This window comes from Lutra lutra, chromosome 4, assembly GCF_902655055.1.
Source record: "Lutra lutra chromosome 4, mLutLut1.2, whole genome shotgun sequence".
Lineage (NCBI taxonomy): Eukaryota > Metazoa > Chordata > Mammalia > Carnivora > Mustelidae > Lutra > Lutra lutra.
This window is the reverse complement of record NC_062281.1, coordinates 189,212,976-189,228,096: the sequence shown is the minus strand read 5'-3', so window position 1 is coordinate 189,228,096 and position 15,121 is coordinate 189,212,976. Positions and strand designations below refer to the sequence as shown.

The 15,121-nt window shown below is 50.1% G+C and overlaps 1 protein-coding gene and 1 pseudogene across 1 annotated transcript; both read right to left on the bottom strand.

Annotated features, from left to right (window-relative positions):
* Positions 1 to 442: 442 nt before the first annotated feature.
* NPPB (natriuretic peptide B) lies at positions 443 to 2,014 on the bottom strand. The gene is made up of 3 exons (XM_047728003.1): positions 1,760 to 2,014; positions 1,267 to 1,522; positions 443 to 705 (listed from the first exon to the last, which is right to left on the bottom strand). Exons 1-3 carry the CDS (start codon positions 1,874 to 1,876, stop codon positions 689 to 691), a joined length of 390 nt encoding a protein of 129 aa, XP_047583959.1. The 5' UTR covers positions 1,877 to 2,014; the 3' UTR covers positions 443 to 688.
* A 5,798-nt stretch (positions 2,015 to 7,812) lies between these two features.
* LOC125097422 (actin, cytoplasmic 2-like) lies at positions 7,813 to 8,571 on the bottom strand (annotated as a pseudogene).
* Positions 8,572 to 15,121: the final 6,550 nt, after the last annotated feature.

The window sequence follows — 15,121 nt, the reverse complement described above, 5'->3', positions numbered from 1 at the left end:
CCATTTCCACTCCCAGGGAGCAACTACCACCTTTGAAAAGGCAGTTTCTGTAAAGTGTCTTGAATGCTTGAGGTATTTATAGACATTTCAGAACATGAAAAACCGTTCAAGAGAAGAGAGGCTCCCCCAACCCTGCTTGACCAGCCCTGATGCCATCTCCCCACCATACCATTAAAACACTTTTGGAATCTTCATGAAAACAAAAGGTTTGGGTTTTTGGGGTTTTTTTTAGTTCTTATTTTTTTATTTTTTAATTATTTTTTAAAGATTTAGTTTATTTATTTGACAGAGAGAGAGAGAGAGATCACAAGTAGGCAGAGCAGCAGGCAGAGAGGCAGAAACAGGCTCCCCGCTAAGCAGAGAGCCCGGCGTGGGGCTCGATCCCAGGACCCCGAGATCATGACCTGAGCCGAAGGCAGAGGCTTAACCCACTGAGCCACCCAGGCGCCCCTAGTTCTTGTTTTTTAAATGATTTATTACTCAATGCACTGGGACAAATCAGTTTCAAAAGAACCTATAATGTTGGCTTTATTTCACCATGGAAAATTTGTGCTCGGAGGTCAGAACCGTCTTACATAAAATGATTGAAATAAATAAATAAATAAATACAAATAAATACAAATTGCTTCAAAGGGCTCAGGGGGCCTTTGAAGAGTCAGATGCAGGTGTCTGCAGCCAGGGCTTCCTCTTAATACCTTCTCAGCACTGTGGGAAGAGAGAAAGGGTGATGATGGCATCAGGGGGAGACTGAGGCAGGATCTGATCTTCTCCGCCCCAGGGGCCATCCCTGCCACCATCCCCCACCCCCAGCTGATCTGGATGTTTGAGGCTTTGGAATAATCCCTCTTTCTGGACCTCAGTCTCCTCATCTGTAAACTGGGAATCATCGTCGCCCTGGTGATCCTGACCTCTGCCTCTGCAGCTATAGACAGGTTAGGGGAAGCCAGGAGGAAAATGCTTAGGACTCTTTCTGCTCCAAGGAGAGGCTGCCAGACAATGACAGGATTCCATCCTAAGGTGGTTCTGCCCCTTTTGGTAAAAGAGGCAGGAGGTGGCTAGAAGGGGGGTTGGGACTCAATGATGTCCACATTTAATATTTCCAGAAAGACACTCCATAGCCCCAAGGACTGTCAGCAGGAGAGAGTAGCGTCCAGGTGTCCTTTTCTCAGTGTGGTCGCTGGAGAGAGCAAACCCCAAAGTGTCTCCAGCAGTGAAACCCACAGGTATGGGGGAGGGTGACCCAAGGAGGCAGGGAGGGGGCTTTACCATTGCAGCCCAGGCCACTGAGGGAGCCGATCCGGTCCAGCCGCCGGCCAAAGCACCCTGACTTGTGCATCATCTTGGGGCTGCGTAGTCTTCTCAGGGCCTGGAGGACATTGTCCCTGGGCCCAAGGGCCCTGACAGGTGGTTGCTCCTGGGTCTCCCAGGCTTCTGTGGGGCTGTGGTCCTGCTGGAAGGGTCCCAGGGCCATCTGCTTGGCCTGCAGCTCTGAAACTGTGTCCCGCAGGTGGTCCAGCAGCTCCTGCAATGGGTGGGGATAGCCTGAGCCTCAGAGAACCGGCACCTGCGCAGACCCGCCCTCACCGGCACCCAAGTGAACCAACCGCCTTGGGTATGGAGTTCTGGCACCCATTCTCATCACTTTCTGATTCCCTTATCGCTACTTCCCAGGGTAAACTGAGGACCTCTTGGGACAGTAGCTAAGGACCCCTGAACTCCCGCTACCCACCGTGGCCTTTAGGCAGGCTGCCGAGCTCACCTGCATTGCGGACGGCTGGGAGGCGGGGCCAGGCCCACCCAGCGGGTGGGAACGACCTCCTAGTAGCAAGAACAGGACTAGCGGGAGGGCCCGGAGCAGCGCAGTCTGGGGGTCCATGTCGCTGGAGAGAAGTGGAGAAAGAGATTGTCGCCGCCGCTGCTGCGCTTCGTCCCAGGTCACGTCTCACCTCTTCGCGTCCCGCGGGTGCTCTCCTGGATCCTTCGCCAACGTCGGCCTTTTATCCCGCGCCTGGGTTTATCTCTGATTTATCGGCCGCATTCCGGCCCGCTGAGCTCAGGGCGGGGGAATGCGCCCCTCCGCGCGTGCGACCATACTCGCCGGGGTGGAGGCTGGGGAGAGCAGGCCTTGTATAGAAATGGGCCTGGCCGGGGGGCGGGAGCGCGCGGGAGACATCAACAGGTCCTTCGCCTCCTGCTTCCTCTTTTCCTGCAACACTCCTGGGGCCTTTCCTACCCATCCCCAACTATTCCTGGAGAGCGCAGAGACAACTCCAGCGTTCCGCGGCTCGACGCAAGTGCGGGGCGCACGGGGTGACTCAGCGCGAGAACAGCCCCAGCACCGCCGCGCGTCTTCCCTCCCCTCGCCTGCCTGTACTGGGCACAGGGTTGGGTGTGCGCACCCTGCGGGGCTTCTGCGCTCGGCCGCTGTCCGTGGTGCTGATCCCTCTGAGCAAACCTAGCGCCGAGAGGTCTTTCTCTCCTCAGTTCAGGTCTAGCTAGAAAGACAAGCATGGAGAGGGACTTCTGAGACCCCTCCCCACCCTCTCACAAACAGCCTGCACTAGGATGTGCATTCTCCAATGTCATCTGATTAAAAGCCTGAGCATGACAAGGAACTTCTGGAATGCTGACCCTGCTTCTATCCCTTAAACGGTAGAGCTTGATTTGGTTGGAATTTTGAGAGGCAAAGCCCAGAGATGAAGTCACCCAGGAATGCTGTCTATCAAATCTCCTCCAGGTGCCAACACCTCCTCTCCCCCACCAAGACAACATGGGACGGAAAAAGCAAAGATGACTGGAAGATTTTTATCTATTTGGTGGAACACTAGAAGTGTGAGGAGTGCCCCTCCCCAGTGCCTCCTTCATCTGATCACCAATGACCTAATTCCCGTTAACAGATGGTCTGGACCTCCTGTCTGTGATTACAAATGAGGCATCAAAGAAAAATGGTCCTGGAAAGAGACACAGCAGATTAAATCCCCCTAAAGCATGCATGACTGATGTCACCACCCCTTCCAGATGCCTTGTGATAACAAGCAGCAGGATGAGAGCATGGGATATGGGTGATGGAGAAAAGGCAGAAAAGGGCAGAAGCTGTGACCTTGAAACAAATCTTACCTTAGAAAAATAGCATCTGCCTGACATATGAGAAAAATATTACTGCTTTTCATTTTTCAAACAAGGAAACTGAGCTCAGAGGAATTAATGTGCTTTCTTAGTTGATAAGCGGTAAATCTTGAGTTGCAACCCAGGCAGTCTGACTCCAGACCTGACTCTCTTAATCACTGCCAGGGTGATTGCAAGGGGTTCCTACTAAAAGAAAAAACTGGGTTAATCCACTGTCATTGCTGACAGTATAGAAAGCTGTGTGTGCGAGCACACACATGCACCACAGAAAAAATATACAAAGATTAAGTGTCAGTGAAAGAGACAAGAAAATCCAATCAGTTGCAGAGCTGAGCCAGAGGGTCAGAGGCTGCTGAGAACATAGAGAGTCTGTAATGCTGGATGGCAGAAGTGTTGGGAGCAAGACAGAGTCCATCAGTCAGCCCCTATCAAGAAATGACTCTGCATGTAACCTGTGCCTCACTTACTCTCCTGCAAACTGAACATATGCTCCCTCCTTTCAAGGACTACAAGGGAGAAAATGATGTCTGTGAAAGCCCATGGCATTAAGGGAAGAATTAGAAATTCAAAGAATTAGAAATATAATCACACTGAAGGAGATTGTGATCCCACTAGGGAGGGAGTCAGGCCAGGGAAAATAATTAAGTGCTGGATACCCTGACAGAGCCTCCAGTTGCCCCAGCAGATGGGATTGTGGAAAGATTTTAGGAATGACACAAGACTGGATACAACCTCCAGGATCTTCTGTCCAGTGAAGAAGAATATATTATCAATTAGTTCCCACACCAGATCATCCCCACAAACATTTATTAAGTGCCTACTGTATGCCATGCACTTTCCATTCCTATTAAGTGGAGCTAATCATACCATCATTGTCACAACATTACTGCATAAGGATTAAATGAGATGGTATATGTTGTAGGCTACATAGTGCTCCCCCAAAGATGTCCATGTCCTAATCTCCAGAACCTGTGAATATGTTACTTGACATGGCGAAGGGGGCTTTGCACCTTGGTTAAAGATCTGGAGGTGGAAAGATTATCCTGGATTATGGGGGAGGGCTAATGTGATCACAAGGGTCCTTATAAGAGGGAAGCAGGAGGATCAGAGTCAGAGAAAATGGAAGGATGGAAACAGATCGGAGATGGGAGAAGAGTCTACACTATTTCTGGCATCTTTGAAGATGGAGGAAGAGCCCATGAGCTAAGGAGTGTAAGTGGTCTCCAGAAGCTAAAAAAAGCAAAGAAATGGATTCTTCCCTAGAGTCTCCAGAAGAAACACAAGCCTGCCTGCCAACACCTTGAGTTTAGCCCATTGAGAAAGCATACTTCAGACTTCTGCTCTCCAGAACTACAAGGAAATCCGTTTATATTATTTTAAGGCACTAAGTTTGCCGGAATTTGTTTCAGTAGTAATACAAAATTAATACAGTGTGTGTAAAATGCTAAGCATAGAACCTGATACTTAATAAGCCCTCTGTGAAGGTGGTTGTGGTGGCAGAATTGGTTCTTGCCAGGGTCAAACCTTAGGTGTTAGGTGCCGGCTGCAGAGAAAGAAATAAGCCTGTTAACTCATTCAAAAACCTTTATCAAAGGTTTGGGGTCACAATGGTCTGGAGTCCAGACTCTGGAATCAGACGCCTGCATGCAACACTACCTCAACCTTTTGCTACATATGTGATCTTGGGCAAGTTACTTCACCTCTCTTCGTGTTTTCTCATGTCTGCATCACAGGATTGTCACGAGAAGGGAATGGGATCATGCAGATAAAACTAAGCTTCCAGGGCACTTGGGTGGCTCAGTAGGTTAAAGCCTCTGCCTTCCGCTCAAGTCATGGTCCCAGGGTCCTGGAATGGAGGTAGGAACACCATAAACAAGACAAACTCTGCTCTTGGGGAGCTGACAGTGCAGGGAGAAAGACACAGTCACAGAACCACCACCGCCCCCTCCACTGGATGATGTGGGGACCGATACGGGAGAGTCCTGGGCACTCTGTAAGCACAAGCAGGAATGCTCAGTTGAGGAGGAAGCTTCCTGAAGAAGGTAGTACTGAGCTAAGGTTTTGAAGGATAAGAATGAATTAGCCATGAGGAGGAAGATGGGGAGGGCATTCTGGGCAGAGGTGACAGCTACCACCTCTAATACCTTAGTCCATCTGGGCAGCTCTAACAAAAGAGCACAGACTGTGTGGTTCATAAACAACAGAAATGTATTTCTCACAATTCTGGAGGCTAAGAAGTTCCAGATCAAGGTTCTGGCAGATTCAGTGTCTGGTAAGAGTCCTCTTACTTGTTCGTAAGCAGCTCTGTCCTCTGTAACCCCATATGGCAGAAGGGACAAGGGAGTTCTCTGAGTTCTCTTTTATAGGGGCGCCAATCCCATAGTGAGGGCTCTGCACCCATGACCTGATCACTTCCCAGTGGTCTTGCCTCTTAATGCCTTCACACTGGGGAAATAGGTGTCAACATATGAATTTGTGGGGGAAGGAACACAGACATTCAGTCTGTAACATCTAGGCTCTTGGCAGAAGGAAGAAGCTGCAGAAGAGAGAAGGTCTGGGACAAGTGTGCTGAGCTACAGCTTCCCTCTGACTCTGACCTCCAGCCCTGGGCAGCCATAGAGGGCAACATGAGAACACTGACCACTAGGGGAAGGGGAAGGAGGAAGCAAGGAGCACTGCCCAGGGAGTCAACAGGTGTTACATCTCTGACCACTGCTATCTCATGGTCTGGCTTTACGCAAGGCATTCCTCTGCTCTGGGACTCTGTTTCCCCTTGTGTAGAATGAAGGAATTAGACGAGGACTTCTCACGAGCACAGAAGCCCTGCAAACGTCAGCTGCCCCTAGTTCATGGTTAGGTCTGCTCACCTGCTCCCAGCCCCCGCTAGTGTTTCAATCTTCTATGACGCGCAGACTTTCTCAAAAGCCAGAAAACACCTACAGAAGGGCCATCAGACCCTTCACGGCCATGGCATCAATGCAGGTGCACGCATAGGGGTGTGTGTGTGTGTGTGTGTGTGTGTGTGTGTGTGTGTGTTGGGGGCGCTTTGGAAACCAGCCTGAGTGTGCAGCTCTTCTCTGTCCTTGAAGTGCATCTTCAAATTGATGGTTATCGGAGGGAGGTCCGAGCTTGGTAGCCTGGGAGGAAATAGCTATTAACTCTTCCCATCCTGTGCCCAGCCTCACCAGTAATATCTGAAGCATCTGAGTGTAATGGAGGGATTGCCTCTCATTTCTATAACCTCATAAGGAAAACAAAATCTGAACGGGTCAGGTTCCTCCCCACCACCTCCAGAAAAGCCTGTATTCATTTTGTGCCTCTAGCTGACATCCTGGTGAAATCATTGGAACTCCCTGACCCATAAATGCTGAAGTTCATCTACTTCGGTCTTTGTAGTTATGCAAGCTGATAAATTCCACTCCCCCTCCACCACTTTTTTTGCCTAGACCAATTTAAGTTAGATTTCTGTCACTTCCATCCCAAATCTCCCTAACTGACCCAGTCCCCAAAAGAAACTGCACACCTTTTTCTTAGAAATATTAAAAATATTTCTTGAGGGGCGCCTGGGTGGCTCAGTGGGTTAAGCCTCTGCCTTCTGCTCAGGTCATGATCTCAGGGTCCTGGGACTGAGTCCCGAATCGGGCTGTCTACTCAGCAGGGAGCCTGCTTCCCTCTCTCTCTCTCTCTCTCTCTCTCTCTGCCCACCTCTCTGCCTACTTGTGATCTCTCTCTCTCTCTCTGTCAAATAAATAAATAAAACCTTAAAAAAAAAAGAAATATTTCTTGAGAATAAGACATCACAGCCCTTAGTAAAAGCCCAAGGTCTAGAGAGCTGAACGCTAATTTTTTTTTTTTTCTGGTTTACCACAGCACTTTCCTTCCCACAATGATGCATTGCTGGGGCCAAATGTTCTCGCATGACGGTAGAAAACCAAAATTTGTCATGTCTTCAAGAACTGAAAATTGCGGGGCGCCTGGGTGGCTCAGTGGGTTAAGCCGCTGCCTTCGGCTCAGGTCATGATCCCAGGTCCTGGGTTCGAGCCCCACATCGGGCTTTCTGCTCAGCAGGGAGCCTGCTTCCTCCTCTCTCTCTGCCTGCCTCTCTGCTTACTTGTGATTTCTCTCTGTCAAATAAATAAATAAAATCTTAAAAAAAAAAAAAGAACTGAAAATTGCATACAAAAATCTTACATAAATCAAAAGGAGGAATAAATGTACAGGGGTAAAAGCAAACCATTTTTCAACTCAAGGCAAGTAACAACCCACAGTATTCTGTCAGGAAAACATCAGTTAAGAAAGGAAAAAGGACACGGGGCACCTGGCTGCCTCGGTCAGTGGGGCATGTGACTCTTGATCTCAGGGTTGTGAGTTTGAACCCCGCACTGGGTGTAGAGATAACTTAGAAATAAAATCTTTAGGGATGCCTGGATGACTCCGTTGGTTAAGTGTCTGCCTTTGGGTTGGGTCATGATCCCAGGGTCCTGGGATCGAATCCTGTATTGAGCTCCCTGCTCAGTGGGGAGTCTGCTTCTCCCTCTGCCTGCCACTTCTCCTGCTTTGCACACACACTCTCTCTGACAAATAAAAAAATAAAATATAGGAAGGAAGGAAGGAAGGAAGGAAGGAAGGAAGGAAGGAAGGAAGGAAGGAAAGTGGATCCTTGAGGGCAAGACTTCCCCATCCCTGTTAGACGGGCAAGACAGAAATGACAACAGGGTACATGATGGTCCTAGTAGACAGCACCATGTTAGCACAGAGGTCACACTTCATGATGGAGTTGAAAGTGGTCTCGAGGATTCCACAGGACTCCATTCCCAGGACAGAGGGCTGGAAGAGCACCTCCGGGCCCTGGAATTACTCGCCACCAACGGTGATCACCGCCTGACGGGCATCTCGCAGCTCTTCTCTGGGGAAGAGGACGACACAGCACCAGCCATCTCTTGCTCCAAGTCCACAGCTACATAGCACAGCTTCTCCACAGTGTCACACAGGAATTCCCGCTTGGCCTTGGTGTTGACGCTGACACCATCCTCCCTGAAGATTCGCATGAAGTTGTCCATCAGGTCTCAGCCAACCAGGTCTAGACACAGGACGGCATAGGCATGGCGTACCCCCTCATAGATGGCCATAGTGTGGGTGACCCCATCACCAGAGTCCATGACAATATCCTGGGGCAACTGGAGACATACAGGGACAGTACAGCCTGGACGGCCACACACGTGGCAGAAATGTGGACAGTCTCGAACAAACATGGGCCTAGCAAAGGCAACAGCTGGTCCCAAGATCCTATGGTGCATCTGGCACATCTGGGAATGGCAAAGAGACCAGCGCTGGGAGTGGAGGGAGTAACGAGAAATGGGCTCAGTGAGGTATTGTGGGCTCCACAGAGCACAGCCTCCTGGCTAGGACTTTGGCTAACCTTACCTCAAGTAACATGAGGGCCATCGAGTGTTGAAGGTCAAAGAGGATGTGCTCTAAGGCCTCCCTGTTCCCAGAGCTGTCCACAGGTACCTCTGCTGTTCTCCATTCTCAGCAGCCTGGGTCCCCCCAGGAGGCTTCTCCTCCAAACTACCAAATTTCAATAATCCCAATGATTTCCCTGTGTTACCCTAGTGGGGGAGGGAAGGAAGCTTCCCCCTTCCTCTACAATTTCGGGGCACCTGGGCGGTTCCATTGGTTAAGCATCCAACTCGTGGTTTTGGCTCGGGTCATGATCCCAGGGTCTTGGGACCGAGTACCCCCAGAGGCTCCCTGCTCAAGAGGGTGTCTGCTTCTCTCTCTCTCCCTCTGCCCCTTCTCTCTCTCTCTCTCAAATAAATAAAATATTTATATAAAAAATAAAGCGTACAATTCAACAACTTTTATTGTCTTCACAGATACATGCGAACATCATCATAGACAATTTGGGGACATATTCATCACCTCAAAGAAACCTCATGCCCCTTTGCCATTATCCCCTACCTCCCATCACCAGCCCTAGGCAACCACTGATCTTTCTACCTCCACAGATTTGCCTATTCTGGATATTTCATATAAATTGGGGTCATACGTGTATAACCTTTTGTGCCTGGCTTCTTTCACTTAGCACACGGTTTTCAATCCATCCATGCTGTAGCATGGACGAGAACGTCATCCCTTCTTAGAGCCAAGTAATATTCCATTGTGTGGACATACTACATTTTGTGTATCCATTCACCCACTTTAGAATTACTTCCATCTTCAGGCTATTATAAATAATAGCACTATGGGGTGCCTGGGTGGCTCAGTGGGTTATGCCGCAGCCTTCGGCTCAGGTCATGATCCCCGGGGTCCTAGGATCGAGCCCACATCAGGCTCTCTGCTCAGCGGGGAGCCTACTTCCTCCTCTCTCTCTGACTGCCTCTCTGCCTACTTGTGATCTCTGTCTGTCAAATAAATAAAACCTTTAAAAAAAACCATATAAATCTTTAAAAAAAATAATAGCATTATGAACATTCATGCACAAGTGTTTGCGAGGACATGCATTTTCATCTCTCTTGCGTACATACCTAGGAGTGGAATGGGTGGGTCATGTAGGACCTCTATGTTCAATCATTTGAGGAATTTGTATATATATATATGTTTTAATATAGCTCTTAATGTTGCCAAAGAGCTGTCACTTATCTTTTTTTTTTAAAGATTTTATCTACTTATTTGATAGACAGAGATCACAAGTAGGCAGAGAGGCAGGCAGAGAGAAAGGGGGAAGCAGGCTCCCGCTGAGCAGAGAGCCCAATGCGGGGCTCAATCCCAGGACCCTGGGATCATGACCTGAGCCGAAGGCAGAGGCTTTAACCCACTGAGCCACCCAGGTGCCCCTCATTTATCCTTTTAAATGGTCATTTTATAATCTGCTGAGTTTAATATTTTTTTAGATTTTTTTAATTTGAGAGAGAGAGAGAAAACATGAGTGGGTGAGGGACAGAGAGAGAATGGGGCTCGGTCACAGGACCCTGAGGTCATGACCTGAGCTGAAGGCAGATACCTAATCCACTGAGCCACCCAGGTGCCCCCGGATTTAATATTCTTAATATAATTATTTTCGAATTTGATACAAAGTGCCTAGACTGCTTTTTTTTTTTAAGATTTTCTTTATTTATTTGAGAGAAAAAGAATGAGAGAGAGCATGAGAGGGGAGAAGGTCAGTGGGAGAAGCAGACTCCCCATGGAGCTGGGAGCCCCATGCAGGACTTGATCCCAGGACTCCAGGGTCATGACCTGAGCTGAAGCCAGTCGCCCAACCAACTGAGCCACCCAGGTGCCCCTAGACTTCTTTTTTGTTAATTTACATAATGCTGCTGTTCAGAAGAGCCTGCAGCTCTTGATCTCAGGGCCATGAGTTCCAGCCCCATGTTGTGTGCAGAGATAACTAAAAAAATAAATAAACTTAAAAAAACACATAATACTGCTGTAAAAATCTTTACATGTGTCGGCTTTTTATCCTTTTGGATGTGGGTTCTTCAACCTCCACCATATAGAATTTGGGGCCAGACCATCCCTTGTCGGGGTCTAGCCCCTGTGCACTGTAGGATATTAGCAGGGTCCCTGGTCTCCACCCACAACATCCCAGTGCATCCCCCTCACCCAAATTATGAAGTGTCTCCAGACGTTGCCCGATGTCCTCCGGGGAAAAAACTGTACTTGGTTTCTTTAACTATTTCACTCGGGATACATGCGTGAGAAAGAGTCACTGAATTGAAGGCACAAGCGTATTCAGGGGTCTCAATGCTGATGAGTGGACGCCCCCCCAACAGGACTCTAGCCACTGACAATCTTTGTCCCAAGGGTCAGGTGTGTGGAGTCAGGGAGGCTCACCAAAGCAGTGGGTGTGTCTGCAAAAGAGGGGCCCTTACATGCAGGGAAAGGATGGCTTCCTACTGCTGCTCGCACACCCACAGGGGGCGCTGTTCACACCGCAGTCCCTGGGGAGGGCTGCACAGGCGCACCACCAGGCAGACACTGTGCTCTTCCTAGTACGATGTGAATGTGAACGCAGCAGCCTCTGAGTCAGTGGGGTCCCTCTGAAGGACAAGCTCCTAGTGGTTTGGTCTTGCTGGCTCTGAAAATGGAGAAGCAGAGAGAGGGAGGGAAGGAACAGAAAACAGAGAAAGGGCACAGGAAGAGAGGGAGGGAGCCGCCCAAACCCAGAGGGTCACACTCATGAATGGCTTGGAGTGGGGGGACACACGTGAGGCCGAGATCATGAATGGCCACCCCAGAGCATCCACATGAGGGCTATTAATAGAGCTGTTGGAGGAGAGGACACTCTGTGCTCGGGGAGGGTCAGGCAGGAGTAGGGCCGGCTGTGTGGGAAGTGGCTCCGTGACTTTCCCACTATGGGAAGTGGGGGAGGCGCTGGCAGGGCGCCAAAGGCTTCTGGTTGGCTTTTTGCCCTTGACATTCCTCCCCAGTGAAGGGGGCCATCCCCAGGTGGGCTCAGAGTTCCAAGCCCTTGGAAGTTAACTGCACACTCCTGGACATGTTTGGGGACCTGTCCCCATGGGTGGAGCCATGTTCCCTCATTTAAAAGGGAATGATGTGAGGGACTGGAAAATCAGACAGGGACATCATTCTGGGTTAAATGGTGTCCCCCCCCCCCAAAATTCATGTCCACCCAAAAGCTCAGAATATGACTTTATTTGGAAATAGGATCTTTGCAGTTGTTATTAGTTCCAATGAGATCATACTGGAATAGGGTGGACCCAAATTCCAACATGACTGGTCTCCTTATAAGAAGAGAAGAGACACAGATACAGACAGACAGAGGGCAGAGCTAGGAGCAGTGTGTCTACAAGCCAAGGGTTTCTAGTGGCCACCAGAAGCTGGAAGAGGCAAGGAGAGATCCTCCCTTAGAACCTTCAGAGAGAGCACAGGCCTGCCAACACCTTGATCTCAGACTTCCAGCTTCCAGAACTGAGAGAGGGTCAATTTCTGTTGTTCTAAGGTGCCCGGTTTGCAGTGCTGTGTTATGGCAGCCCAGGAAGAAGCCACAGGCACCTTGTACTTACAAGGGGTCTTTGGTCTGGGCTCCTGTGTCCTTGGGTTTATGCCGACAGCTCTGGGAGACTTAGCCTTTAATGGGCAACACTGTGGAGCAAGGTAGGGTTTGGTTTCTGGGGGTCAGCCTGCCTGTATTCCAGTCCCACCTCTCACCACTGTGGCAGATGGCCACGAGATGGCCACGAGATCTCCCACGCAGCGTGCTCCTCCCACCATGGGACTTGAACTGTCCTTCCCATTGAAATGGGGTCCACGTTCCCTCATCTCGATTCTGGGCAGGATCGTGATTATGACAGAAGGAACACTGACTCTGCAGGCTGGGCCATGGACAGTGAAGCAGCTTCTGCTTTACTCACCAGGACACCCGTGCTAGAGGACTGAGAGCCATGAAGAAGCCCCACCTAACCCGCCTGGAGAAACCCTGAAGCCTCGTGGAGAGAAATACCTGGCCAGTTCTACCCGCTCCAGCTCCAGCCACCGTCCCTCCACAGCAGCATCAAAGACCCTGAACCGGGGCGCCTGGGTGGCTCAGTGGGTTAAGCCGCTGCCTTCGGCTCATGATCCCAGGATCCTGGGATTGAGTCCCACATTGGGCTCTCTGCTCAGCGGGGAGCCTGCTTCCCCCCTTCTCTCTGCCTGCCTCTCTGTCTACTTGTGATCTCTCTCTGTCAAATAAATAAATAAAATCTTTAAAAAAAAAAAAAAAGACCCTGAACCGAAACCACACAAGCCCTTCCCAAACTCTCGACCCACAGAAATCATAAGAGAGAATGAAACGACTGGTGTTGCTTAAGCCACTAAGTTTGGGACAATTTGTTACACAGCGACGGACAACCAAATGCTAGCTGTGAACTTGGACAAGCACACCTTGTGTACAAGGTAACAGCACCTATCTCATGGGGTGCTTGAAAGACTAAATGAAATAACATATGTAAGAGGCGCCTGGGTGGCTCAGTAAATTGGGCATTTGCCTTCGGCTCAAGTCGTGATCCTGGGGTCCTGGGATCAAGTCCCATGTCGGGCTCCCTGCTCAGCAAGGAGTCTTCTTCTCCCTCTGTCCCTCCCCCTGCTTGTGTTCTCTCTCACTCTCTCTCTCAAATAAATACAATATAAAAATAAAAAAATTAAGAAAATAATATATGTAAGACGCTTATTGTAGGACCTCCACAAAACAAACGCTCAATTCAAATGAGCAATCCCTCCATTATTTTTAGAGTTACCATATATAACATGTAGTTATTATATATAACTGCCACTGAGAAATCAGCTGTACCCATTTTGGGGGGCAGGAAAACTGATCCCCCAGCCCCAGTCAGGCCTTCAGAGACTGCAGTCCCTGCTGACATCCTGCTGGCAATTGCCAGGCTCAGTAACCCCAAATTCTTCATCCACAGAACCTGTGGGCTCATCAATACCTATTTTGTAAGTCAGTAAGCTTGGACTACTTTGTTACGCAGCAACAGATAACTGATACAGGTGTACTATAATACAGGTAGATGTCACAGTCTTTATTCTAGAGATGAGGAAAGTAAGGAATCCATTCATCCCTTCAGCCACCGCTTACAGGGTGTCTATACTACGCAGCACTCTCTAAGCCCTAGGACCAAACAGGAACCGCAGGATATAGGACTCCCCTCCTCACAGAGCATGACACCTGAACACGTGAAGTCGTTTGGTCTTGATTCATAGCAAAGTGACACAACCAAGGTCTGACTTCCATCTGTCTGTCTCTAATTCTGTGACCCCAGTGCCCAGAGCTCCCCCCAACCCCCGCCACATGCACAAAATGATTCCTCAGAGGCTGACGTGCTCACCTTCCACTGCCCACCCCCAAAGGGGAGGCTGGAGAGACAACTCCCCATGGAGAAGCGGATCCTCCCAGGGGTGCAACCTGGGGACAGGGCAGACAGCGCTGCAACCCCATTGCTCTGATGCGGTGGAGGGGGGCGAGGGGTTGGGGAAGGGTCAGACACATGCCACCCAAGAGGAAACTCTGGTGAAGGAGGAGAGTGACCAGGATGTCCCCAGGGTGGGTGCACTTAGGGAATAAAGCCGACCAACACTCCTTCTTTCTGGAACCACACAGCCCACTTGTACAGAGGGGCCCGCTCGCACCCTGAGAGCGGAGCTCGCAGGACCCACACCCTTCTGTGGGTACAGACACTACTTTTCACATCTCCTGAGCTGGTCTCTGAGACCAGGACAGCTTGGATGCTTTCAGCCTCAAAAATACACAAGTGAACCAGAGGACTTGGAAAATCAACCACTGTCAACCCCCACAATTAAAGAGAAAGAGAACATGAGGCCAGGGAGATAAGGCCATCATTCCAGGCTATCGGGCCAATTTCTTGCTTCCTTCCCTCCCCTCCCTCCCCTCCCTCCTTCCTTCTTGCCTCCTTCCTGTGCTCAGATATATAGACCAGGAGTCCTCTAAGAGGCCCTAGGAGCCAAGCTGATGTTCCTGAGCCCATACTGGGAGCTGTGAATGAATGGTTCTACGAGTTGAAGGGAATCATCATCTCACTTATAGTGAAGAAGAAATGAGCAGAGCCTGAAACCAAGTCAGTGCTCCAAAAATACTGGCTCTTATTTTTATCATTCTGGGGTACGGGAAGGGCAGATGCCCTGCCCAAAAGCCCTGGTGGGTGAGTGGTGGCAACCATGTCTGCTGTCACCCACCACTCAGTCCTTGGGGGCTTCTGGGATGAGCGGGGAAGACAGGCCTGAAGGACAGGCCTGGGCAGCAAGAACAGTGGGCACCGCTCGGCTGGGCGGGAGACACTGCCCCTTGGGTGAGCTTGGCTGGCCGGGGGCCTACAGCAGACATGCGTGTGGCCCCTCCCCACCCACTGGGCTCTGTCTGGAGGCACTGGCCAGGGAAAGGCCAAGGCCCTGTCCCCCTACCTTAGGCCAAGGTAGACAGAAGCCTCAGGCTCTGACCACCATGGACTGGGTGCTGGTGCTGGGGAGGCTGGGC

Bases quoted from the DNA above. Each gene is read 5' to 3' on its own strand.
- NPPB (XM_047728003.1), bottom strand. From the start codon at position 1,876: ATGGACCCCCAGACTGCGCTGCTCCGGGCCCTCCCGCTAGTCCTGTTC. The intron at 1,523-1,759 runs GTGAGCTCGGCA...CACCCATTGCAG, and splicing joins CCCAGCCGTCCGCAATGCAG to GAGCTGCTGGACCACCTGCG.